Below are 26,443 nucleotides of genomic sequence, written 5' to 3' on the forward strand. Positions count from 1 at the left end.
TTTTATTCATTTGAAACTGCAAGTGTGCAACGTTGATATCCAAGCTGATTTGTCCCTTTGATGTTTTATGAAGTTCAGAAGCTTTTATAAACAGTCATGAAAAATGTTCTCATCCATCACCAAAATTTAATGTTAAAAGTCACAGATTTTCCTGTTATGTTCACATAACTGCTGTGTTAATTTAAGTGTTTATCCAGAGCAGTAATTCTCAACCAGCATGCCAGGAGATCCTTTTAATGGTGTTGCCCAGTATAAGCACTGTTAGATATGCAAACAGCTGCACGTGATTCCCTTGATAAACTCAGAGATTTCAAACAGGAATCCATTGTGTCAAAAACTTTCTGACCTATTGTAGTCTGAGTCCTTTGCAAGAGAAAAATTGCTCGAATATCTTCTTAGTCAAGATAAAAATGAAAACTAACAGCTGTCATTTTCCAAAGAGTGCCCTTGAATCTAATAAGGAGTGCCTCGAGTCTACAGAGTTGAGAGCCACTGATACAGAGCTTAATATTCTGAGATGCTGACAGTCCACCACTACAACTGGGCTAATATAATCTCAGGAATAAATCCACCAAATCATTAGAATTGTTTATGCCATTGGTGCATTTTGGGCCTATGCAGAGCTATAACAGAAAATCCCACCAGAACAGGTAGGCTAGCTGGGGAATCAGGTTGCCTATACTTGTACAGCTTTTGACTGGATGGGAAACACTGTAACTAAAAAAAACACCTAGGAAAATGGATTATGAACTGTTTGGCAGACTTGCTAGCTGCCTTGCTCCAGGCTGCTTGACACTGGTGACTCTTGGTGGTGTGACTGTGGTTCCAAACCTTACCACTGACATTGGGGTACAGTGTTAAGTGGGAGATGTAAGTGCTAGACAACTTTCAAAATCAGGCCTGCAGAGCTGTTGCAAGAAGCAAAAGAAAAGCAAAACAAAGGAATTTCATTTAAAAACCCCCAAATAATCATTTATACTCAGTGACTTGACACCACTGCCTACTCATATCTACTTCCTGCACACAAGGTCCCACTGATTTCAGGGTGATTACTTGAAGCATAAGGGCCCTGCTTTGTTGTACAGATGGCAGAATCAGGTCCTGAAAGACTTAGTATATTATTATAGGTTTTGTATCAAGCAACTAAGAGCAGTTCACCTGCAGCTATTGCACAACAGGTACAGATGAATGCCATTATTAGTAGAAGTTACATCAAAGCATGTGGCTTTTTGCTATCAAAGGACCCAATCCTACACATCAATGTACTAACGCAAAGTCCCCATACAACAGAATTTCAATTCCAGCAGCAACCCATGCAAGTCTTTGGAGGATGACCATGGACTATGGCTCACCGATCTGGCATCTCATTTTAAACAAATGTTAATAAAAAGCCACACACACCTCTTGGGAGCGCCAAAATTTCCTTTTATAACAAAAAGAGTAGTTTAGAACATGACAACGTTTATAAATATGACCTTATTTTAATATATTACAAGTTATGATTTATGTACTTGCTCCAAGGTCTCCAGTACCTTAATATACTCCTCCTATCTCAACTTCTTGTCTCATAGAAGCTCTGCTGCCCTTTGGACAGCAATTTGTAGCCCTGCTACAAATCTCATCTTTGCCAACGAAACCCAAAAATTGAGATACTGAATAATTCTACTTATACCACAAACTGCAGGAATGGCTGACTGTGATCCTGAAGCCTGCATTGTGAAGGAAGTAACATTAGAATCTCAGAACCTGCTGCAAAGAGGTACTTGACACTAAAATCAAGGGATTAAATAAGGAATGGTGAAAAAAATCAGCCTTGTCTGCTAAAGGCCTGAGCTCTCCCTCAGGAAACATCACACCCTTTCCTCATGCACTTCAGTTCAATCTGCTTTAATGACAGACGGTCAGAGGAGGTTCTGTATCAGTCTGTCAGATTGCTTCTTCTGCTCTCATCCACAGTTACCTCTCTCCAGTCCTTCCTCCTCTCACCTCAGATTACCTTCAACATTTTCCCAATTCATCTAATGGACATTATTGCTCATTTTGTGGTCACTGATAAGGTCCTAGAACACAGCTTCAACAGGTAAATGCAATTGCCGTGCAGTGACCATGTTTAAGGACATGAGTTGATTTTAGAAATGTGATGCAACTGAACTCTGTCTTAAATGAGACATCAAGAACATTTATAGGGTGATATGTCAATGGCTCTTAGTGTGCATCTTTCAGGTTTGTTCCGTGGGAGAGAATAGTGGGATTATAAATGGTCACTTAAATACAGTATTTCATTGATTCTAAAATGTGGTTCCCACCCCCACCGCCACATATAAGCAGGAAGCAAAGGCTGGGGGGAGAAGGAGAGGAACAGAGGCTTGTGGGGGAGCTAGGAGACAAAGGTGGTAGGAGGGCAGACACAAGCATCAGGCAAGCTGCTTGACCTCCCCACACCTGCAATGGTGGGAAGGGTAAATTAAAGATGACCCCCTATGACAGCAAGCCATGGGTGAGTGACCCTGGGTACCATCTGGGTCTGTATTCCAGGGATGTGAAAGGTTAAGAGATGAATCATCTAACCCATAAGTGCAGTAATAACTGGTTAGTTTACTGGTTATCCCTTAGCTTGGGGCCAGTGCAGTCTGGCAGGGAAGAGGGGAAGGGAAGCCAAGTGGTGCCCCAGCAGGAATCAGAATGCAGAAAGGCAGGCATGAGGGTGAGAGGGGTAAGGAGGACTAGTACCTAGGGGTGCACCAATAAAGATTTTCCTGGCCAATACTGATGGCCAATTATTAACCAGCCATCCAGTAGCCAATTTACAGGTGGAGAGCAGCGTCCTGACAGTAACTCGGGGAAGGGGCATAGGAGAGGGAAGGGATGCAGAAAGAGGCAGATCAATGCCCCCATGGTGAGGGAGGGAAAAGGGCAGGGGCAGGTGCTACCCAGCCAGGGTGGTGAATGAGACCCCAGGAGCAAGACAGAGCCATGGGGGGCTGGGCATAGGGGGTGACTACCCACTGCTTCATGTACCCCCATGGGAGGCAATAGGGGGCATGTCCCCTCCAGATTTGTGCACGTGGTAGGGTGGCCATTATGTCCTCTTGAAGAGAAAAATAGAAGACATAAAGGCATTGGGTTTCGTATCAATAGAGGACAGAGTAGCAGAAAACCAGAATGTCCTCTACGGTGGCTACCTTAGCATGTGGTAGAGGCAGGATGCCCACTGCAGGCTTGGGGTCAAGGGCTGTGCCAGCCTCTTCCCGGCAGGGGGACTGGGCTGGGACTGCACTCGGGGTGGGCGGGGTGGAGGTGGGCTATAACCACCCCAAAATGCCCCATAGCCACTCCTCACAGTGCCACCGCCTCCTGGCCCACCTCCACCTGCCTCAAACACAGCCCCAGCCCAGCCCCACCGCTGAGAAGAGGCTGGCACAGCCCCTGACTTCAACCCCACAGTAGGCAGCCTGCCCTCCCCCACACACAAATCTGAGGGAAAACATACCCCCCATGTGTCCTTTGGGGGTGTATGCAGTGGTGGGGAGCTGCCCCCCCAACACACCCTCTTGCGCCTCTGGACAAGCCACTCACGGATCCTCCTGCTCACATTCATTTCCCCAGCTGTGCAGCACCTGCCCCATCCCACTCCCTCCCTCACCTTGGGGGCCTCAATCTGCATCCCCCACACTTCTTCCTTCCCCCATTCCCTTTCCTCCCCACAGACTTATCACAGCAGGATGCTGCTCTCTAAGCTGCTAGGCTGCTTTCCTGACTGCACGCATGCACACTGCATTTATTGGTGACATTATCAGCTACACTGGCCAAAAAAAGCTGATTGCGGATAACGTTAATTTTCCTTTTATCGGTGCCGATCCAACATGCCACCAATATGTAGTACCCATAGCCCAAGAAGAGAACAGAGGGCAGCCTAATGACTTTTCAATTAAGCACTTAGCTGCTCATTGAGGGTACTCCCTTCTTTCCAGTGCAGGCTTCACCTGGGCTGTGCTGTCTGGCTGGGCTTGCCTCCTTCCTCTCCTCCCCCACAACCCTGTCAAAGGGCTCCCAGCAGCAGCTGTCAGATCTGCTGCCTTTTTGGTTAATCATTTAACTGATATAATTAGAGAAGGTTAGACAAATATTTTTTAACAATATTTCCATCCCTAGTGCATTCTCTACCTGCTTTTGCTTGCCTACCACACCTTGACGTTGAATAATTTGTGGGGGCTGCATCACCTAAAAAGAGCAGGGTCGAAACCCCAAAACCAGTTGTTACTACCTTGCCTTTAACCATGTCACAACTACTAGTTTGGTCCAGACCACTTCCAATAGGGTGGCCATTAGTCCTGTTTTATACCAGACCATTCTGTTTTTAAATCTTGTATCTCCTGTCCATTCCTGAATGAGAACCAGACTGCAAAAAATCCTGTTTTTCAGTTCATTGATGGACATTTATGCGAATCATTTGTCCTTGCAATTCTGTTGGCTGGGAGTAGAGGTAGGGCAGTGCAGAGCCAGGAGGAGCAGGGTTCTGAGCCAGGGATGGATGGAGGTGGACAGTTTCAGAGGCTGGTCACTCTGCACCTGCGTGAGGAGCCATGGATGCAGTGCATGCGCAGGCACAGCGAGAGCCAAGGCACTGCTGCATGCTTGAGCTCCCTGACCCTGGTCTGGGTGTGTGTGGGAAGACGGGGGTGTTGGGACCCAGAGGCCTTCAGGCCTGGGTTTGACCTTTGTGCTTAGCTCAAGCTGCATGCTCATTAAACCATTATTTCTCCTCTGGGACTATGAGTCATAATTAAACAGAGATGCAAATAGATGGAATTCAGAGACCAAAACACTAATTTGAAAAAAAGTGAGACAAAATAGACTCCAAACAGATCCTTGAGACAAACCATCAAGCCTCTCACTGCAGAAGAACAGTCAAGGGTAGAGGTGAGACTAGCTAAGTGGCAGCTTTTTTTCCTAGCTGATGTTTCTGATAGTATTTCTGGGACAAGAGGAGGTATAGACTGACAAGTTGCTTTTAATACTAAATCAAATCAAAACCCATTCAAGACTTGGTTATCTTCAGAAACCCATTCTCAAGAATGGGTTAAGTAAGGAAACGAAAACCAGGGAGGTATAATATACTATATTTTTTGTGCAAGATGTCCATGGTGGATACTGGAGAATTGTCGTGGGTGACAGAGCGGAGGGAGGTGTAAAGAATGTTTCTCAACTGATGAGCAAGGTATCAGGTGCAACTATGAAACAACTTCCTTAGTGCACTCAGACACTTTACCCTAAAACATATACATTCTGTGTGCATGAAGGGAAGATCTAGAGCTCCTGGCACTGATCAGGAGTGGAGCACAAAGAAAGCCACTTCCCTTTTCCCAAACCGTGGAAGAAGTCAAGCCAGAGGCAGCCAATCACACTGAACAGCGTTAGAGGTGTATGGATGGAAAACTTTAAATACAGACTAAGTAGGATGTACTTATTCATTTGTTTAGAAAGGTGTAAGCTTTCACATGATACAACCTACTTTGTCAGACACTGCCTTGCCTTCTGGAATGAGTTAGTCTTTAAGGTATCAGTCACCCTGTCCTGCCTGATTTCAGACCGAGGGAGCTGACTGCCTCTCACTAGACTTACTGAATCAGCCACGAATCTAGAATAGATTTCGCTTAGAACACAAACATTTTTCCTTAAAAAAAAAAAAGTCTATAAGGTGCACCTCTACCCTACCTTCAGACTCACTCTTCACTCTCCTTCCTCCTGGAGAGCACTGAGCTCAGCAGCATGAAATGGGCTGCAACCAGCCTACGCCAGAGCCTTATTCAGAAACACTTAGATTTATCTTCTTTGCCCAGAGGGCAGTTCCTTGACCCGCCCCCAGCCCCTCCCTCTCCTGGCACCAATGCATCACCACCCAGCACCTGCTGCCGACAGAATCTGTTGCCAGCGCGCATGCGCGCAAGCCCCCCACGGGCGGGGCAGAGCGAGCTGGTTCCTCGGCTCGGAGGTGGAGTTCGCTGGCTGGTGCCAGCACCCAAGATGGCGGCCGCACCAACGCTTAGCTGCGCTGAAGCAACTTCCGCCCGGCCGTGGGCAGTCGCGTGATCGCCGCTGCCGCTGCCCCAGCCCGGCTGGGGTGAGCCGGGGCTGCGGAGCCCTGGCCGCCACTCGGGCCCACTTCGCGGTGGCGACGGGTGGGCTCAGCCTGGGCGCCATGCGCACCCCGGGCAGTGGCGGCGGCGACTACCTGGAGGCCGAGGAAGGCGCGGACCGCACTCCGCTGCTGAACGAGTCCCAGCCCGACGCGGGTGAGGATGGGGCAGCGGGTCCAGCTTCGCGCTCTCCGCTCCACTCCCGCGGCTGTAGGGCCCCCCTGCCCGGGGCGGGGGGAGGGGGTCAGCGTTGCCATGGAGCACGGGGATGGTGCTGTCCTCTAGTCTCAGCCCCACCAGACGGTCAAGTTTAAGCCGGCTGCAAACCAGCTCTGTAGTTGTTGTGTGTCCGAGCACTAACTTGGGGCTGCTTGGCTCTTAGAGCTGGACGACTGCCTTGCCAGTGCGGCCAGGAGACATTTATTGTGCTTCTAAGGGGTGGGTTGCGGGATGCCTGTGAAGGCAGGGCAGGGGCAGGGGCCGGAAGGCTCTGTGGTGCTGGGGTCTGTCCGTGCCGCGCTGCAGGAGGCTCGCTGCTGTGCTATTCCGCAGTCCAGGGAACCAGAGGAAACCAAAGAGCTGGTATTTGTTGCCTGGAGGCTAACAAGTGGCGCCTGAGTCTAAAAAAGGTTGTGGACCGCTGCTTTGCATGCAGGCTGCTTAGAGACCAAGTGCATGGGCTTCAGGAGAAGCGGCAGTGATGGGGAATACTCTGGGTTTTTTCTGTGTCATTTGTTGGTAGGGCTAAAGCAGGGGTGCTCAACCTCTGGTCTATAGCCCAAATGCAGCCCGCAGAGTCATGGCATCTGGCCCACAGGGAACCCCCTGGCTTGGAAAATTTGACAGTGGGGGAGTAGTGGAAGCTCAATGAGGTAGGATCCAGCCTTGCCCAGGCTATCTCCGTGCAGTGGAATCAAGGCTGGGTCTGCTCCCTGCCCATCTGGATCAGACCAGGCTGCTCCCTGTCCCTCCTTTACCCCACACATCTGGATCAGGGCCAGGATGCTCAAGCTTCACACACCTTCCAATTGGGGCCACTCCATCTTGCCCACCTCCCTGCATGTCCGGATTGAGGCCAGGCTGCTCCCCTACCTCCTTTGCATCTGGATTGGGGCCAGGTTGCGTTTTGCCCCTCCTCATTGCAGCAGATGGGATTAGGGTTGGGCTGTTCATCCCTCTGTTGCTGCCTTGGGCCCCTGCCATGCCCCCCACCATGTGCCAGATCAAGCCTGCTTACCAGGTCTGGCATGCAGGTGGACCTGGCACTACCCATCTGGCCCATGGGGCAAGAAGGTTAGGCACCACTGGTCTAAAGCAGGGTGCTCAACCTCCAGCCTGCTGGGCTCTAAATAAGTCCAGAAATTTGACAGTGGAGGGAGCAGTGGCCATTATTAATACAGCCAGCCTCCCCCTTGCCGATTTCCTAAAGCCGAGCCAGGTCACTCCCCCTGCAGAGCCAGGCTAGGGCCAGACCACACTCTTCTCCCCCCTCCCCATGAGGCTGGGCCATGCTCCCCTTTCCCCTGGGGGCCAGGTTGGGCCCAAGCCACACCCCCTTTCCTCCCCTCCCCCTGCATGGCTAGGTCAAGGTCCCTTCTACCTCCCACCCCACAGGGCCAAGTGAAGCTCCCCCATCCCCTTCCCATGGGGCCAAATGGTGGCTGCTGCACTGGCCCCAGGAGCTGGATTGGAACTGCAAGCCAGCCAGCAGCTGAGCCAGGCACTGTCCACCTGGCTGGCCAGGGAAAAAGGCTGGACATCACGGGTCTGAAGTATTGTGTGCATTTGTCAGTGGAGATAAATGCGTAATCCCAGTTTGTCTTCTTCCTGGCTTTGTGGAAGAAGCAAGCCTACAGAAGGAATTTGAAGGCAAATAAGTAGCTGTAACAGATATAGGGGGCAAAGAGTGTGGAAGAAGATGTGAGGGTTAAATATGGGAGAAAAAGACAAGTATTGTCTTAGAACTAAGCAGGCTATTGTATAGGAAAGCTTATGCATCTCTGAAAAAGTTAGTCTTTAAGGTGGTGCCCTGCCCTGCTCTACCCTCTATTTTAGAAATTATTGATGATACTAAAAGGAGTATAAGTCTTGACTACATGATTCCTGAACACAAATTGTAGCTAGAAAAATAAGATTTTAAGGCTATGGCTTATATAGCAAAATGTCTGTTTATGGACTGGATAACTTCAGTAATGACATATATTATGGATAATCGCAAATATATGCTGGAGACAAAAGACTGAAATGGGTACAATTTAAGCCATTCCTGTTGTCAGTTGGTAAGCATAAATTCTTAAGCTTGCACAATAGGTCATGCTCTACTTGGAGTAGCTTACCTCGCCCACAAGATTAAATAAAATAGGAGGGCAGCTTCCTTAAACTGCAGAACTTCTAGGATAGGCTTCACATATAAAAATTAACAGTAACTGAAAGAGTATAAACCATGTCTTTGAAAGCAGCCTTGGAAATAGGAACTGAAAGCTGTGTTCAAGGTAAGGAATTGAATCTCACATTTGGTTGCGTTGGACCCTGAAGTGGACTTTGTTGGGTTTTTTTTAATACATGTGATATGTTTCTTTATTAGTATATGTGTCCTTTGCTGATGGGAACCATTTTAAAAAGTTAGATGAGTGAAGTATGTTTTTGGTAAGTCTCCACCATTCTGTGCTTTGACTGGCTGATCAGAAGATTATGTAGAAAACAGTTTACTTCCAAAAAAAATATCTGGAGCAGTCGCATTTATTAATTCCCATCATTTACATTTTATAGATTGTTCTAAAACATACTCATTTTTCAGACACAATTTCAAAGTGAAGAGTCAGAAATGTTCCAATAACCTGCATTTCTAATGGGGTTTTAAATCATATAGGTATGATATTTAAGCTTCCACTACTGGGGATTGCTTTTTCTCAGTGAGTACAGATTTATTACAGGTATTAAGCAGATTTAATCATCATTGTACCTATTTTTTGGAAATTTGTGATCTGTTGTCATTAAGGATCCATTGCCTCCAGTGCAACTAGTTGGAGCATAAAGTTGCTCCACAATTTTTGTACAGTAACACTTCTGCTTTTAGTGTCACATTGTTTAAGGTATTTTTGTTCCAAAAAATAAATACCCAGTAAATCCTGGCTGTGCTACTTGATCTCAGTTTAAAATGATAAGTGACTCCTTGAAATACTATTAAAAACAAGATTTCTCTAGAAGAGGGACCTTTAGTATTTTGGTCGTGTGTATGTGTGCGCGTGTGTGTGAGAGAGAGAGAGTGTTGCATATGCTTGTATAGTATCTTGGAGTGATTGCTAGGCTGGCCCTTCTTTTTTTACATGACCTGCTTGTAAAAAATTCCTTTAGCATCGGCATTTCTTTAATGGAAACCTACCTCTCCAACATTCATTTGCAAATTCGGCATAATTTTCATAGCTTTTGAATTGCCTGAAATGTCTGTCTTTAACTGTCAGGCAACAGTTCATCTCCTGTCACAGAGGATCCATATTTCCCTGTTAAAATTTTAATCAGACTTCTTTAATGTGTGTGGTCTGTGCCAGACATGGCTTACCTACATCCCCAGAGTCCCATACTATGGAATATCTGAAGAGCAGTCTCCTTGTATCACATCCAGTTTAGAATTTGAGTAATTTGCTACCATAATTATTGCTTCGGAGTAAGCAGGTTTGATGTTCCTTTTTCCCACTGTTACCGTTATGTCTCCATATGGTGTTTCGAAAGTGCAGCCACCAATGGTTTGTTGGTTTGTTTGGGGGGTTTTTTATGTTTTACAGTTCCTCCCTCTCCCTTGCCCATTCACATGATAGTTCTGGCTTACTGGCCATGGTTATGGCAGCAGGCATGTATACTTTTGCTTTTTAGAAGCCATTGAACCAGTTGTCTGTCCACCTTGTGGTAGTTTTGTCTAGCCCACATTTCTCCAATGTGTTTATTAAAAGGTCATGTGGGCCTTGCTGAAGTCCAGATACATTCCCCTTATCCACCAGAGTAGCTACTTTGTCAAAGAAGCCCTTCAAGTTTGTTTGACACAATTTGTTCTTAGTAAATCCATGCTGACTGCTTGTGGTCAACTTTTTCTCCTCCAGATGCATACATATGGACTTCTTTAGGGTATGCTTCCTGGGCACTGAGATGAAGCTAATTGGTCTGTAGTTATCTGCGTCCTCCTTTTTGCCTGTTTGAAAGGGGATACTGTTGGTTGTTTTCCAGTCCTCCACCTCACCCATCTCCCACAACTTCATGAATTGCCAAGGGCCCTGACATCTCCTCTGCCAGTTCCTTCAGTACCGCTAGCTGGGTTTTTTTTCCCCAGCTGTGAACAAAAAGTTGAATTTGCTCCAGGGTTCAGATCTGCTCCATTTATTGATGCATAAAAACAGTTTATACAGGGGTGTCAAACTTGCTTTGGGCCAGATTTGGACCACAGGAGTTCCTCCCAGGCCAGATCTGTGGAGCCAGCAGCAGTTGCAGTGGGTTCAAGTCCAGGGATGGCAGTGGGCAGTGGCAAGGGTCAGGGATCATACAGCAGGGGGATATGAGAGGGGAATCGGGCAGCATTGGGGCAAGCAACTGCTGTATCTGCACAGCCCTCACTCGCCCTTCTGCTGCCGATAGCAGTGTCCATCTGGGTCCAGGGATCCTGAAATTTGCAGAATGTCATGTTGCACTGGCCATGCACCCCAGCTTTCAGTAACCAGCTGACTCAGCCAGCGAGACGGAACAGTTCCACAGACAAGATCCGGCCCATGGGCCATGTGTTTGACACCTGTGGCTTATGCTGTTCTTCATTCGTGACAGTCCTGTACTTTCCTGACTGGTATATTTATCATCAATAGAACTACAACCTTATGTTCCATCTACAAATTCCATACTGCTGATGACTTGCAAGCCAGAGCCCAAAAGTGTCTTCGAGATATGAGGCTCAGTTTGATGCAGTTAAAAATCTTGAGAACCCCATAATGTCTAGTTTACAGCATGAGTTTAAGAATAATTTTAAATCGCAAACATTTTTATATGTTATTTCATACTTTCCATGTGCCTTATGAAGTTTTAATTCTGAATAGTCATGTTACAATGGCTTCAAGAGGTCTTTTGAAATCATATTGCTGAATATTTTTTCTAAAATACATGCGCTATATTTCTCATTTGAGTTTGGCCCTTTCCATGGGGACTTATCACACAACTCCTATTTATGAGTGGTAGTTACTTTAAGTGGGAAGGTGACTAGGTAAATTGTCTTCATGACCTCAACCTCCACCTGGTAAATAAAATTGCTAAAACAGGAGTAGCCAACCTATGACGTGAGCAGGCCCTATGTGGGGCATGCAGCAGACAGGGGAGGGGACAGGTAGCATAGTGGTAGATAGAGCAGGGAGCAAACATCAGTGTAGCAAATCAGGCAGAGGAAGGGGATCAGAGTGGCCCTTGGGGAGTGTACCGGGCTAATTTGTGGCATGCCTGTCAAAAAGATTGAGCTAAGATATACTTTTACAGAATAAAAAAAGTTAACTTGTTGGTTTTTTTTCTGAAGTTGTACTGACTAAAAATACTTTAAAAAATAAAAGTTGCTAACTTTTTAAAAAATCTTATTTCAGTGCCTGCATGTTGCTCAGCTCGCTACAATTTAGCAATACTGGCCTTTTTTGGATTCTTCCTTCTCTATGCATTACGTGTGAATCTAAGCGTTGCTCTGGTAGACATGGTAGAACCCAACACAAGTTTAACAAAAAATACAACTTCCAGTGTGTGTCCAGAACATTCCTCCACCCTAAATGTGCCTCGTAACACAACGGTAAGATTTCAAATGAATTTCTGTAAAATATGTGATGGTTTTAAACTGTTTCTAAAGGGATGCTGTGATTAGGATTAAAGTTTCACGTTTAAACAGCCTGCTAGCATGGAACAACTTCCTGTTTTATTAGCACATCTTTTCAGAACACAGGTTGATTTTCTTAAGTTGTAGGATGTTCATCTAAATCAGCTATTCATCTGTATTGTGCTAAGGGACAGGCTGTATTACATCCTTTCTATGCTCTGTTTTGCAGATTGGCTGACCTGACCTTGTAGTTCTAATATGACTCACTCTTGGTTTTTTGTGTGTTTAATTGAACTGTTCCTGTTCTGCCTTCGTCAGAGCGATTTAAAAACAGCATTTTCACTGATTAAACTATGTCTGTTTTTCATATCGTCTTGACTTGTGCGTAAATTTTATTTCAATTAAGGGGCATATTGCATTACATTTTTAGCCAGTAGTCATCTTTTTCTCCTAATACCGGTCCTTCTTTAATTCATCATCCTCTTCCCTTCCCATTAACCTTTGAAATTGCCTGCTCTAATGTGTTGTTAAAGAATTTTCCTTCAATTTTTTTTTCCTGCCTCAGTATTCATATTTCTGTTCTTTCCTTGTGCCTGTAACACCAGTTTCCTAAGCTTGCTCATTTTATTTAGGTTCTCCCTAGAAAATCTCACATTGCCTGAGAAAGCATATGGTTGATTTAAAAAATAAATGCTTCAAGGACTTATGAAGATTTTCTGATTGTTACTCTTTCTTATCATAATTTGCTGTTTCATTTTTCAATAGCTTTCATACTGGACTCACTTGCAGCATCATGCCTGAATTTAGGATATAAGTTTTTCTTTACACAAATTTGAACGTTCTCATTGTGCCATACATTTAGATGCTCATAAATAATTAATGATGATCCCAGACTCTTGCTCTCTCCAAAATCACTATCTCTGTGTTCATTTCAGTAGTTGTCAGTGTTTTTGTCATCTCTGTACCCTTTGGCCTGCCTCATTACTTTTATCATTCTGTTCTCCCATCTTCTCTTGTAAAAGTAAATCCTTCTTGCTACTCTGTCTGTACAAACGCAGTATGTGTAGACATACCAGAAGTAGGTTTCACTAGCCTCAGTACTGAGAGCAGAGTGAGTGCAGCAGCAAGGAGTTTAGCTTGTGCTTAGATGCCTGAGATCCTGGGTAGATCTTGTATCCCATGATGTGCTGGCTACATCTGTCAGTACCCAAGTTAGCTCTAGTAAGTCTATGAAAGCTGTAATCACACATTTGATTCTGGAGTAGGAAGGGGCAGTGAAAATTCATTGAGAACCTCAGAATACCAAGGTTTAATTACATTATTTATGTAAAATAGAATAATTTGATGAAGTTGCTAGTTCAAACCCTTTTTCCCTTTCATCTAGGGGAAAAAATATTCTTGGGATTCAGATACTCAAGGATGGATCCTCGGTTCCTTTTTCTACGGCTACATCATTACTCAGATTCCAGGTGGATATCTTGCAAGCAAAATTGGAGGGAAGTTTTTGCTGGGGTTTGGTATCTTTGGTACCTCTCTGTTCACCTTGTTCACCCCCTTAGCAGCAGATTTGGGAGTTGGATACCTCATAGCAGTCAGAGCCTTGGAAGGGCTGGGAGAGGTAATCTCATTCTCTCTTTTTTTTTTTCCTAGAATGTGGAAATATATTTAAGAAATTTCACTGTTACCCTCAATGGTAACTGTGGTCTGTGAAGTCATTGTCAGAGATAACTGGAAAAAAAAAAAAAAGACTTCTGCAGACTTCTATAATTTTGGTTGGTCTCCAGGGCAGTATGAGCTGCTTAATTTAAATTCTGGTTTTGATGATCAACCTCAAGGTTGGGGGTTTGTTTATTTTGTTTTTAGTTTGGCCTTTTAATACTTAGGGTGAGGAATGGAACTCCTTACCTGAAAATGTCTTGTATTAACACTTAATCCAAATTAGAGTAGCACAGTACTGGGTTCTCTTCCCCTAGTTGACAAAAACAGTCAAGACTCAAGACTCATTCAGCTACAGAGTTGAAAATAAGCCAGAAAGCTAATTCTGTGTAATTGCCCATGTACTATGCACATTTGTATCAAAGAGCTTTTTGTTAAATGCAAGTGATTTAATAGGTTGCCTTGCTGTTTTGTTACACACAGGTTAGAAAAAAAATTAGAATTGCCATGGAATTTAATGGAATAAAATATTTGTTTTATAGGGAGTTACATTCCCAGCTATGCATGCCATGTGGTCATCTTGGGCTCCCCCACTGGAACGCAGCAAGCTCCTTAGTATTTCATATGCAGGTGAGATTCATGGAATTCCCACGCCAATAACTGGATTATAAATGTTTAGTCCATTAGTAGGAAGGATTGATTTAAATCAAAGGGATTTATATCACTAATTTTAATTGGGATTCAAGTTGGGAAGCATCAAACCTTTGATTTTAAATATTCTATTTGAAACTTATTTTGACTCTCTTTTTTTAAAAAAAAAAACATTTAAAGAAAAATATTGTTTCTATTGGTTTGTATCACAATTATAAAACATGTTGATTTGCAATCAGATTCAGCCATCAGGGTAAATTTGTCACAATTTTATGCATCAGAAGGAAGTACTATAAATACTTTTTGAATAAATAGCTCAACATATATTTTGATTATTTTCCATTTTTATTATGTTAGAAAATGGAGAATGATGCATGCTTTTTTCTGGTTTAGGTAAAGCTCTCCTTGATCAGAGTTGGAATTTATTTACTTTAAAAAATGCACAAAAATGCATAAGAAAATAATTAGTAAAAAAAGTGCATTTAAAACTAACATGGGTAATTAGCTATAGTTAGTGAATGGAGGGATATGCAAAGATGGTTATTAATAATACTAGCATTTTAAAGATTCAAAAGATCATGTACTGGGATTCTAAATAAGTTAGCTGCTGAATCTTATTGAAAGTAATTAGAATTGAGAACCTAACTTATCTGTACTTTTGGAGCCAAGATACCTTTTGAAAGTTTTGCCCATGTCCTTCAAGTGGATCTCATCCTTTTTACTGGTTTTTATTCATGTCAAGGAAGAAAACGTGCTTTCCTGTAGGGGTGCACCGATATATCGGTTGGCTATCACTGATAAAAGGAAAAATGACATCATCGGCTTTTTTGATCATTGTAGCCAATAAATACAGACATGTGCTTGGAGTACTCTAGCAGGTGTAGTCTGGGGTAAGGTGCTGCGTAAGAAACATTCCCTCTGCTGGGTGGCTTTGCAAATGAGGCTTCTAACCAGGAGCCGCGGGACCTCGGCTGCGTGGTGTCCACCAGCGCTGAGATAGCAGTGTGCTCTGGGGCTTGAAATGCGCCCAGTGCTGCTGTCCACACACAAATCCACCCTGCCTGCCCAGGACAGCAGCATGGGGTGCGTGGGAAGTAAGGCTGCGGGTAGGAGCCACGGGCAAGGGGGAGACATTCATGGGCATAAGGTGGTCATCACCTTCCTCATCAGGAGCTGGAGCAAGGAGGAGGCTTGTTTTGCATTTATAATGTGCACACACAAACAAACAAAAAAAAGTTTGTTTATGTAGTTAAGTAGGTTAAAATACTATTAGATAGTATTTTTCTGTATTAAAATACTATTACTAAGTTATTGGTTATTGGATCGGCTTCAGCCGATATGATTGGTTAAACATCGGCTATTGGTATCACCAACGAAAATCTTTATTGGTGCACCTCTAATTTCCTACTTTTTCATCTTCCAATAAAGTATTATCTGAATCTTCTAGCTAAATTCAACTAAAAGTAATAAAAGGGAAAGCTTTCCCTATGACAGAAACCATTATTATTGATTTTTTCTTTTTGGTTTGTTTTTTTTTTGGAGCAGGGAAAGGGAGAAATATAAACTTGCTCCAGAATTTGCTGCATGGAATATATTGTATGACATCACAATACAGCAAAGCTTTATTATCCAGCATCCATGGGGAATGGGGAGGTGCCAGGTAACCAAATATGCCAGTTACCTGAGAGGCCTGAACAGGTGTATTTGCCTGTTCGGGCCACCACCCTTCCCGCCGTGTCAGTGTGCTGGGGGACAGGGTGCGGGGCCCTGGGCACACTGGGGACAGGCTGCTTTGCCCCGGGCTGCGGGGGCTCAATGAAACTGGAAGTGCCACAGTGGGCATTTCCAGTTTCACTTTTGCAGTGTCGACTGGCATGCCGGTTAATAGAGCATGCCGGTTTGTAAGGTGCCGGATAACGCGGCTTTTGCTGTATTGAAATGTTAGGGTCAGCTCAAGGTTAGGGTAGCTTTAGGGATTTTTTCATTTTGTTCAGGCTGTACTTATATCCTTGTGACCAGCATAACAATGCAGGATAGTGTTTGTTGGGTTGGTTATATAAAAATGTTAACTCTGTTTTAACGCTTCTCAAACAAGGCTTTCTTATTTTAAAAGTGATAATAGTTGTGTATTTTTTTTTTTCTTAACAGCCACCCCTTCAAACTACATTTTTAGATCAGAAAGTGGACGATTGTTCTTTCTTCCTTGGGGATTGTTATCTAGGGATTTTCTCATGTTACAGATACCATGTGTGTCAGATCTTTCCATTCCCTACCCAATTCCATTTAAGTTATAGGATTGTCCCATAAATAACTGAGAGCATCAATTGGCCCTGCAGCTGGGAGCTACTTAATAGACAATAGAAATAAGATACATTTCCTATGTAGTTTTGCTGCTTCTGTAGAGCTGAGAGGACTAAAGAACAAAAAGAGTCAGTAGATGTTTCCCAAAAACTAAATCAGAAACAGACCTACTGTCACCTTTTTTAGCATACTAGTATTTAATCTGCAGTTATCACCCCCATTTTTACACAGAGATCACTAATTTATTAATTACAGAATACACCAAAATTCATGTTTGTTTCTTACCTACTTGCACTGGTATTTTGGGGTGCAGTGGGTTTTTGCAACTTCATTTATCAGTCTATCAAAGCAACTGCATCTCATTTTATTTATTGTAGCTGAGGTGGCAGCTGTATAGTGGGTTTAAAATTATTTGTATGCTTATGTACAGTGAAACAATGCAGTTATCTTGAAATCCTGCTTGTAATTCCAACCACCATGTGTTTTCCCCAGCTAATCAGTGTGCCACTTAATTTTTAAACTTTGGTGATATATATTTAACTGTCTTCCTTCTAGGTGCACAGCTTGGAACAGTTGTCTCTCTCCCATTGTCTGGTTTAATTTGCTACTACATGAATTGGGTTTATGTATTCTATATATTCGGTAAGTGTTTGTGTTTTTTAATTTCAAGTGTATTTATGTAGTGATGTATTCATCGTGCTTTTCAATAACATTTTTTGTCTGAAGATTGCAAGGAGTGTGCTTTTCATGTCCTGGAACTATTGCTTTATGATATTTTTCAGTCCTAGAAATTTTGGGGGATTCTTTATGCTGTTCAGAAAAATAGTCATGCATCAGAAAATACTGAGGAAAAAGCAGCCACAGGAAATAGGAAATCTTTTTCTTCAGATGTGCTAAACACTTGAATTTTTAAAACAGAATTCCAAAAATATAAAGTGCTAGCCCTGTTGCTTTATTACGTAGACAAATTGCTGCTTTCAATATGCAGTAAATTCCTGTGGGAGTCCATGTAAGTTATGCATTCAGTGACCAAATTTGTCTGTCAGTTGTGCAAAAGACTGTAATTAATCACATTTTTCTCAGCTCAGCCAATATAAGGAAACATCAGACTTAATTATGTTTAGTGTGAAGTGTGAAATTAAATTAATGACCTTAATCCGTGGAATAAGATTACTCTAATTACAAGACTATCTGAAAAGTTACTTGAATATAGTAATTTATAGTAACAAATTCAATATTTCTCTGTGTAAATGCAGCTGTTTAAATGTCCTTCTAGGCCAGCCTGTTATCTGTATTCTTGTTCTAAATGTCCAAACTGTCTTTACCTGCTCAATTAAGGTATTATTTACTGTGCGTGTTTTGTTTTTCCTTCAATATAAGGTGCACTTGGTATATTATGGTTCTTCTTCTGGATATGGTTGGTTAGTGACACACCCCAAACTCACAGAAGAATCTCGCACGCTGAAAGGGAATATATTCTTTCCTCCCTTAAAGATCAGGTATGTAACTTTGTAGGGTTTTATAAATTTAAATAAGAAAAGGAACTACTGATGAAAAGACAAAACAGATCACTGAAACCTAAATACATGCTTAATTTGAATGACCGTTTTCATTTGTCAAAATGAAACCAGGTATATGAAAATGCTGAACACATAAATCAGTAAGAAACCATCATTATTCAAAATGAGAGTGAATGTATTCTTCAATAAGGTATATCTATTTACATTTTTTAAATACCTGTACAACTCTAATGCAGCATGACAAAGTATGTACCTTACTATAAGCAGGAGGCTGGACTAGATGACCCCATGAGGTCCATTTTAGTCCTCTGATCCTATTGGAAATACTTATCTGCATGACACGCAGATTCTGGGTATTCTGTTAAAGAGTTGTTTTTTCAGCCAACTTTCTGCCTGAATGCTGGCAGCTAGGGTAGTTCACAGAGAGCAGTAGGGGAAATGCACTGCAAGAACTGATTATTTTGTGTGTCTTAAGTTTGCACAAAAGATACCACAGTTGTCAAAAATACTCTCCTCTTCTGAAACCTGCATTCAGGTAAATGAGTTCTCGTTTTTTGCTCATCAAACTGAGATGGGAAATAGCAGAGCTTGGCCTTTATTTATTTATTTTTGTAAGGTCATCCTTTAGTCTATTATCATATTATGTTAAATTACTTATAAGTGATTTATATGAGTTCAGATATTCTAATTTCAGAACATGAATCTACCAAAACTGAGACGTAAAACTGTTACATCATTACAGTATGATGCTCTTAAGATGAGCAGGCAAAATATGGCCCGTGGGCCAGATGCAGCATGCCAGGCACTGTCATTCGGCCCACAGCACCCCCCAATGAATTGCACCCTGCCCAGCCCTTCCACCCATGAGGGTGGGAGCAAGGCACCCATGTGTACACCCCTGCAACATACCCTGTTGTGCCTCTCTCCCACCCTCGTGAGTGGAAGGGCCCTGCCCAGCCAGCAGCAACTTCCAGGTGGGGCTGCTGCTGCCCCCACTGCAGCTGCCCCTATGGGAACGTGCTTGGCTTCCAGTTTTCTGGGCAGCAGATAGAAAAGTGGTGGGGATGGGGCCCAGGTGGGGGCAGTGGAGCTGCAGCTGGGTGGAAGCAAAGAGAGCAGCGCAGAGCCCACACCCAGGGGGGTGAGTTGGGCAGGGTGTAGGTAGGGGGTGTGGGGACCCCTCACTCTCCTCCACAAGGCGCACAGCCCCTACTGCCCACAGCAGCAGCAGGTAGGGGACTCAAGGTGCTCATGCCAGGTGCAGGCACTGGTGCCTAGCGGAGTGCAGCTCCGGCCAGCGCAGCGTGTAGGGGCAAGGAGCACAGCTTGCCCAGCAGCTCTGCTCCATGCCACACTCTTGCAGCTCCTACACACACAGCAGGGGAAGCCCTGCACTGGTGCTGGCTGCCTTCCCTGCCCCCTGCTGTGCAGGTCTGCGGACTGGGAGTGGAGGGAGCTCTGCTCCCTGCAGCGCCCAGTACGGACGTTTCTCAGCACAAGTAGGGGACCTACAGGTATGCACAATGTGCAGCTCCAGCACACAGCACTGGCCAGAGCCGTGCCTTGCTAGGCAGAAGCACCCTGTCCTGCCCCCCACCCTGCCTGCTGTTGCTGTTGGCAGTGGAACCTGCACACCATGTGTGGGGGGGTGCTATCACCCCCCACCTTCCCTCACACCCTACACCCTGCCCCCACGACCCTCACTGACACATACATATATACCCCAACATATCCTATGCCCCCCACACACACACCACCATGCATGCATACAAACAAGCATAAAGCTATATTTTTAATTATTATGTAATCACCTCTATATATACAATGTAAACACAAATCATGATAAAAAAATTTTGTAATATTAAAATATGTTATAGTTAGTGTTTGACTTTTAGTGTGTTGTGTTTTTTTTCTGGTCCTGCGATGGCAACCTGCCCCCTCCCAAAAGGAGTATTTGGGGGCGTGAGTGGGGGGAGGGACTTCTGGTGACACAGGTCAGGGACTAGGGCCTGGGTCTTACAGTCCCAATACAGTGACTGGGGGCAGAGCTACCCATGCGGCCCCTAACAGCCAAAATAATAATAATGTTAAGCGGACCTCCAGCCAAAATAATTTTGTGCCCCTGTCTTAAGATCACAAAGCAGAAAAGTTTCAGTACGCATTTTGTTTCAGGGAGGAGTTTAATTCCTAATTGGCAGTGTTATGAAGAGGGAGTTGCAATGGCTGGATTGGGGCCTACCCCACCCCTGTACCTGGACCACCAGCCAAAAAGTTTGAGTACCACTGGATTAGAGCAGAATTTTTTCTTGTGCTATATATATTAGTGCATCTTCAGTGCAGTAAACTAAATAAGGATTCAGTGCAGTAGAATAGGCAGGGGTTTTGTCTATAGATCTGTTTTAAAATAATTGAGATAAATTGTTTTATAATTAGCTGCAGAAAGGTTTCAGTTATGCTGGGTTTTGTGAATGCAAAGGAATTTTGATGTTAGAGAGAATGAATATAATATAATATACTTGTGACTTTCCATTTGACGTGCTGTTTTTTTCATTGTGTTTATTGCTGATTATTGTAATTAATACATCTAATGGTTCAGACTGATCTTGAATATGCTTTTCAGAATCTAAAATGACCAGTGACCATAAATGCCTGTATGAGTTTTCCTGATGTATTCTCCCACTCTCCCTTTCTGTTCTTTAGCTTTCTACCCAGAAGTCTGTGCCATGGGAACCTATGTTGAAGTCCATTCCACTCTGGGCTATTGTTGTGGCACATTTTTCTTATAACTGGACTTTTTACACTCTTCTCACACTGTTGCCTACATATATGAAGGAGATTCTGAGGTTTGATGTGCAGGAGGTGAGATGAAATTAAGATAATCCAAACCATTTCCTATACAGGTTCGGTTTTCTTCTGCATTGTGCAGAGAAGCAAAGTAATTAAAATGGGCAACTCTGTCAGGAATCTTGGTCTTGCTTTTTGATTATCTCTGACTTGTCAAGTCAAATGAGCCTAGTAAGAGTCTATCCCCCGTGCATCCAGTTTGCCTTTGGTCCATTGAAGAAAACCTATAAACCAGCGACTTCACTCCCTGTGCCCTGCTTGTTTTTTCTTTACTTTTTTCCCCTCCTTGTTCCAGAAAGCTGCTACCAATCAAAAAAGGGGGTGGAGGAAAGAGGAAGAAAGGAAGAGCACAATGAAACAAGGAAGTAAGGAATTAGAACTCCTAATGTTTCAGTCCAGGCAGAGGAAGGAAGTGAAAATTGATGTTCAGGAAGTGGTGTGAATTTTAAAGGGATATAAGGAAGCAAAATTGGAAAATAGTGTAGTGCTAGTTAGCAGTTATGTTCCTGCAGGTATGCATCTTTGTTAACACTGTAATGTCTGCTCATAAGGTTGACATCAACTAACAAAACTTGTTTGAATTGTTAACTTACTATTGTTACAGGCACCATCTAAGATTACTGTAAGTGAAAGATTAAGTGGAAGGAAACATTTGTTTCTGAATGTTTATACATTTTTTTTAGTGTGCTTATGTCCTTATAGACTCAGAGATGTACAGTCAGAAGGGACCTGAGTAGATCATCAAGTCTGACCCCCCTGCCCTGGGCAGGAGTGAATACTGGGTTCATGTGACTCCAGCTAGGTAATTATCAAGCCTCCTCTTAAAAACCCCCAAGGCAGGAGCCAGCACCACTTCCCTGGAAGCTGGTTCCAGATCCTGGCCACCCTGACTGTGAAGTACTGCCTTCTAATGTCCACCCTGAACCTACTGTCAGACAACTTATGGCCATTATTCCTTGTTACTCTGGGAGGTGCTCAGGGGACAGTCTCTCTCCTGTTCCCTGCTGGTACCCCCTGGTAAATTTATAGATGACCACCAAGTCCCCTCTCAGCCTTCTCTTGTGAAGACTGAACTGGTTCAGATTCTGTAGCCTCTCCTCATAGGGTCTGCCCTGCTGTCCCTGGATCATGCGAGTGGCCCTCTGGACTCTCTCAATGCTGACCACAGCCCTCCTAAAGTGCGGCGCCCAGAACTGAACGCACTACTCCAACTGTGGCCTGACTAGTGTCGCATAGAGGGGGAGGATCACCTCCTTGGCCCTGCTCGTGATGCATCCGTGGATGCATGACAAGGTGTAGTTAGCTTTACTGATCTTTTTCTGTCACTGTGCTGATGAGAAGGGAGTTCCCCAGCCTATAGGTATGTTGCTGGTTCGTACTGCCCAAGTGCAGTACCCTGCACTTGTTAACATTGAATCCCATCCTATTCTCATTTGCCCACCCCTGTAACCTGTCCAGGTCCAGTTGTATCCTGTCCCTCCCCTCTAGTGTGCCCACCTCGCCCCAAATCTTGGTGTTGTCAGCAAATTTGAACAGGGTGCTTTTCACCCCCTCGTCCAAATCGCTAATAAAGAAATTGAACAGTATGTGCCCAAGGACCAAGGCCTGGGGGACTCCACTGCCCATATCCCTCCAGGTTGAATATGACCTGTCTACCACCACTCTCTGGGTGCAGCCCTTCAGCCAATTTTCAACTCATCTGACTGTGTAGACGTTAATGCCACAGTCGCCTAGCTTTTTAATGAGAATGGGGTGGGAAACAGTGTCAGAGGCCTTCCTGAAGTCCAGAAAGACTACATCCACTGCGACACCTGCGTCCAATGATATTGTGACCTGATCATAGAAGGATCTTCTTCTTTCTTTTCCCTCAAGTTCAAGTGGTTAAATAGAGCTTATTCTTGTAGAATATATTGGACTAAAATACAAAAATATAGTGCAGTTCAGGGAGCATCTGACAAAATAAACCAAAGTTCACAAAAGCTTGTGCTTATCTATGGCTAGAGAATGGTATTTAGAAGTTTGCTTTTTGGAATTGGCTTGTAGGTTAAGTAGATACTGCATTAAAACAATGGTCCAGAGCAATGGTAAGGGTTAACTGATTTCTAAAAGTCTGTTTATGACAAAGTTTCCTTCAAGGCCCATTGTGTTTGACACCGGTTGAGAAATTGAAGACGTGTACTACACTGTTCTATAACGGAGATAAGGGATTCTGCCGCATTGGCGCCAGATCACAGTGCCCAACTGCAGGGCCCTTGGATTTCCGGCTTTGGGGAATAGACCAAATCAGGAAGCCTGTAAACAACCAAATTAGGATATGTGCATGTGATGGTTTGTGAAACAATGAAATATCCTGACAGGATAGAACATGGACAGTATGGTGACCACAGGGAAACCAATCAATGATGCCCAGGGATTGAAGAGTCATTGGGAGCGCGGGGGTGGGGAGAGAGAATACAAAAAGAGGGATTTCAGAGCAGCAAAGGGTCCTTGAGAGGGGAACCCAAGGCCTCTATGGGCAAAGGGAATACTACCAGCCTGTCTCACCCACCCCACAGGGGGAGGCGGGGGCGGCCTCAGCCTCCAGCCTCCCAGCTCCTGATATCTGACATTGAAAAGAGAACCTCAGGGTGAAACTTGCATGCTGGCCAGATGTACCTTCCCTCTAATGACAGCTGTAGGACTTGTAGATGCAGAATCTGTTTGCCTTGCCTGCATTATTCTCATCTGCTGTCACTGTGTATCAGTAATATTTGCGTGTTATTGAATGGAGAAGTCGTGGTCAGTCTGAGGGTTTTGGGTCTCCCCAGAATAAGGTATCTGGGTCAACAAAATTGTCTGTCTGTCTTAGTTAGCCTGTAAGGTACATATCTACCGTGCCTTCTATATAAGGTAGGATCATCGCAGAGTATTATATAACATTGAAATTACTTAGCCGAAAGAGTGTTTGATAGAGGAAATGTGTTTGTTTAAAGGTCATTGGTAAGATATGGAAAATATATGCACCATACAGCAAAATTGGTTGATATTGAACAAATAGAAAAGAAAATCCAAATTATATTTCTTCTGTATTATAGTAGCATCTATAGATATTAAGTGAGATTGTCATCTTTGGTTAGATGGGGATTTTTTTAAAGTTACAAATAACCAATTCACCTTTTGAATCCAGATTCTCTCATGGAACTTCCAAAAGTAGCACAAAAGGAAATGGGTATGGTTGCTTACCCATAGCCACACTGGCTGAGCTAGAACAAACTAGTTTCTGAGGCAAGTGCCCTAGCCAGCAAAATATACTAGTTTCTCTAGTGTTAGAGAGTTTGCACCAACATCCCACCTAAAATAGTTTACCTAGATAGGTGTAAGCATAGACCCAAAGAAGAAGTGCTCAGAGTTGTATAAGGATTTGGAAAACATAACGTAGTCCCCTTCCAGATTTGTGAATCTGAGGAATCTGGAGTTCCTGGTTGGATTCTAAAGTGCTCCTCCTCAGGCAGAATAATCTGGCAGAGGTATCTGCCACCATAACCTTTAATTCTGCAGTTTTGAAAAAACACTGCTTCTAATATTCAGAGTGATACTGTTACAGTTTATCTTTTCCATGTCCCTGGCCTTTAAAGAGCTAGTAGCTTTTGAAGTATCAGGAGAATGACATTTGGAAAAAAAATCTCTTGCATTAATTTTCTGTTGGGAATTACATTAACATTTACAATGCAGTGCTGTAACTGCTATATAATCTGCCAGTCCAAAGCCTACAGCAAAGGGAATGTGTTTTAAAAAATAGGGCTAAGAGTGCACCTTTTAGCACTTGATTGTTCTATTTTTATATATTTTTATTATTTGAAAGCAGAAGACTAAATCTATGAGCAGCGTTTTTTACTGTTGATTGGGGGAGAGGTCTTGCAATGATATTTGTTTGGTTCAAATACTCCAGTAAGCTCTAATTAGAAATTGAATGTTATACAGCAGTTTCTCTTGTTCCCAGATTTTACATTTAGTAACCCAGTGTACAAATATAAAAATAAAATACATTTTAGCCATTAACAAAGCTATCCCAATCCAGTGGACATCTAAATATGTGCTTTCAGTCTAAGATTAGGTCAAAAGCTTTATAAATTACAATTTGGTTTTGGATAATTAGCTATAAAGGTAAATGGAAAGGTAAGATGTTTGAGTTCACTGGTACTTCTGGCTTTCTACATCAAACAAGTCACCTCAAATAACATAATCCTCTTTGGTTTTAAAGTTGATGAAAGTTTTCCAGTTAATTTAAATTGAAAGCACTGTAAAATACTGACTGATAAGTTTATTTTAAGAACATTGAAAGTCCATACTGATCAGATTTCAGTACAATCTAATGCAGTACCTTGTCTGTAGTCATGTCTAACACCAGATGCTTCACTAGACAAATGTGAGATGATATGCTCTGTCCTAGTTTTAATTTTGTCTCTAAGGAGATAGTTTGTAATTTCTAAAACTTTACTTAGCAGTAACATTTCTGACTTTATTTCAGCAATCCAGCTGATAACCCATCATATTTAAAAACAATAAATACTTTCATGTACATATTGGAGAAGCTTCCTTCTTTTCTCTTTAAACAGTTGCGGGCTTATCTATGATAGTTATTTGCAAAAACATTTTTTAAACTGGTGGAGCTCCAGACCCTAGATCCAGCCCTTAGGACCAAATAACTTGGTCAGCTTTGTAGTAGAGAGAGGATGATATTCATGCAGTCATAAGCTTCTTAATTTGTGTTTGGGGAAAAATTCCTTGTAATATCCTGATTTTATTTCAGTGTTTAACTACTTTTATCTCATCTCTTTCTTCAGAATGGACTTTTATCTGCACTGCCTTATTTTGGCTGTTGGGTGTGCATAATCTTGTCTGGTCAGATTGCTGATTACTTGCGGGAAAAACGGAACTTGTCCACTGTATGTGTTCGCAAAACATTTACCTTAATAGGTAGGTATGGCTACAGTACCTGACTGACTTTAGTCGCCTGTTCCCAAGAAAATGTTTAATGATATGTTGTATGTACTAAAATATAGCGAAAATAGCTGGTAGTTAGTGAAATGGAAAGGGGAAATTCTGAAAGAATGCTGAAATCTAGGTTAGCGAAACTCCAAGTGAAAAATCCAGAAGTAATTGTGTATTATTTAAAACATTTTCTGAAGCGCTGCTGTAAAGAAGAGGGAGAACACCTTTTTTCTGCAGAGAACAGGACATGTGCCAGTAACTTGGAAGTTGTAGCAAAGTATATTTAGACTGGATATCAAGAAAAACTTCATGGTTAGAACAGCGAGATAGTAGAAGAGACAGTCTAGGGAAGTTATGGAATTTCTATCCTTGCAGCTTTTGAAAAAGAGGGTTGGATGAGCTTTTGTCAGACATGATAGCTGGACTACTGTGTCCAGTTCTGGATGCCGCAGTTCAAGCGGGATGCGGACAGGCTGGAGAGGATCCAAAGAAGAACCACTTGTCTGATTGGAGGCCTGCAGGCAAGGCCCTACGAGGAA

At 43.3% G+C, this 26,443-nt stretch overlaps 1 protein-coding gene across 6 annotated transcripts in view; it reads left to right on the forward strand.

The window, feature by feature from the left end:
* The first annotated feature begins 6,100 nt into the window (after positions 1-6,100).
* SLC17A5 (solute carrier family 17 member 5) overlaps positions 6,101-26,443 on the forward strand; it is a 39,656-nt gene continuing 19,313 nt past the window's right edge. Inside the window, exons 1-9 of one of the 6 annotated variants that reach the window (XM_019520468.1) lie at positions 6,101-6,293; positions 11,741-11,937; positions 13,346-13,430; positions 13,521-13,579; positions 14,160-14,247; positions 17,125-17,211; positions 17,950-18,068; positions 20,790-20,948; positions 25,757-25,889. In XM_019520468.1, coding sequence (XP_019376013.1) covers positions 6,200-6,293; positions 11,741-11,937; positions 13,346-13,430; positions 13,521-13,579; positions 14,160-14,247; positions 17,125-17,211; positions 17,950-18,068; positions 20,790-20,948; positions 25,757-25,889 — 1,021 coding nt within the window. In that variant the 5' untranslated portion in view covers positions 6,101-6,199. Of the gene's footprint in view, positions 6,294-7,979; positions 8,058-8,565; positions 8,630-9,780; positions 9,802-11,740; positions 11,938-13,345; positions 13,580-14,159; positions 14,248-17,124; positions 17,212-17,949; positions 18,069-20,789; positions 20,949-25,756; positions 25,890-26,443 lie in introns of those variants that run through there. The other 5 variants (XM_019520470.1, XM_019520471.1, XM_019520466.1 and 2 more) reach the window with 5 other exon arrangements.

The sequence above is a fragment of the Gavialis gangeticus genome, unplaced genomic scaffold, assembly GCF_001723915.1.
Source record: "Gavialis gangeticus isolate Ggan-Ray unplaced genomic scaffold, GavGan_comp1, whole genome shotgun sequence".
Lineage (NCBI taxonomy): Eukaryota > Metazoa > Chordata > Crocodylia > Gavialidae > Gavialis > Gavialis gangeticus.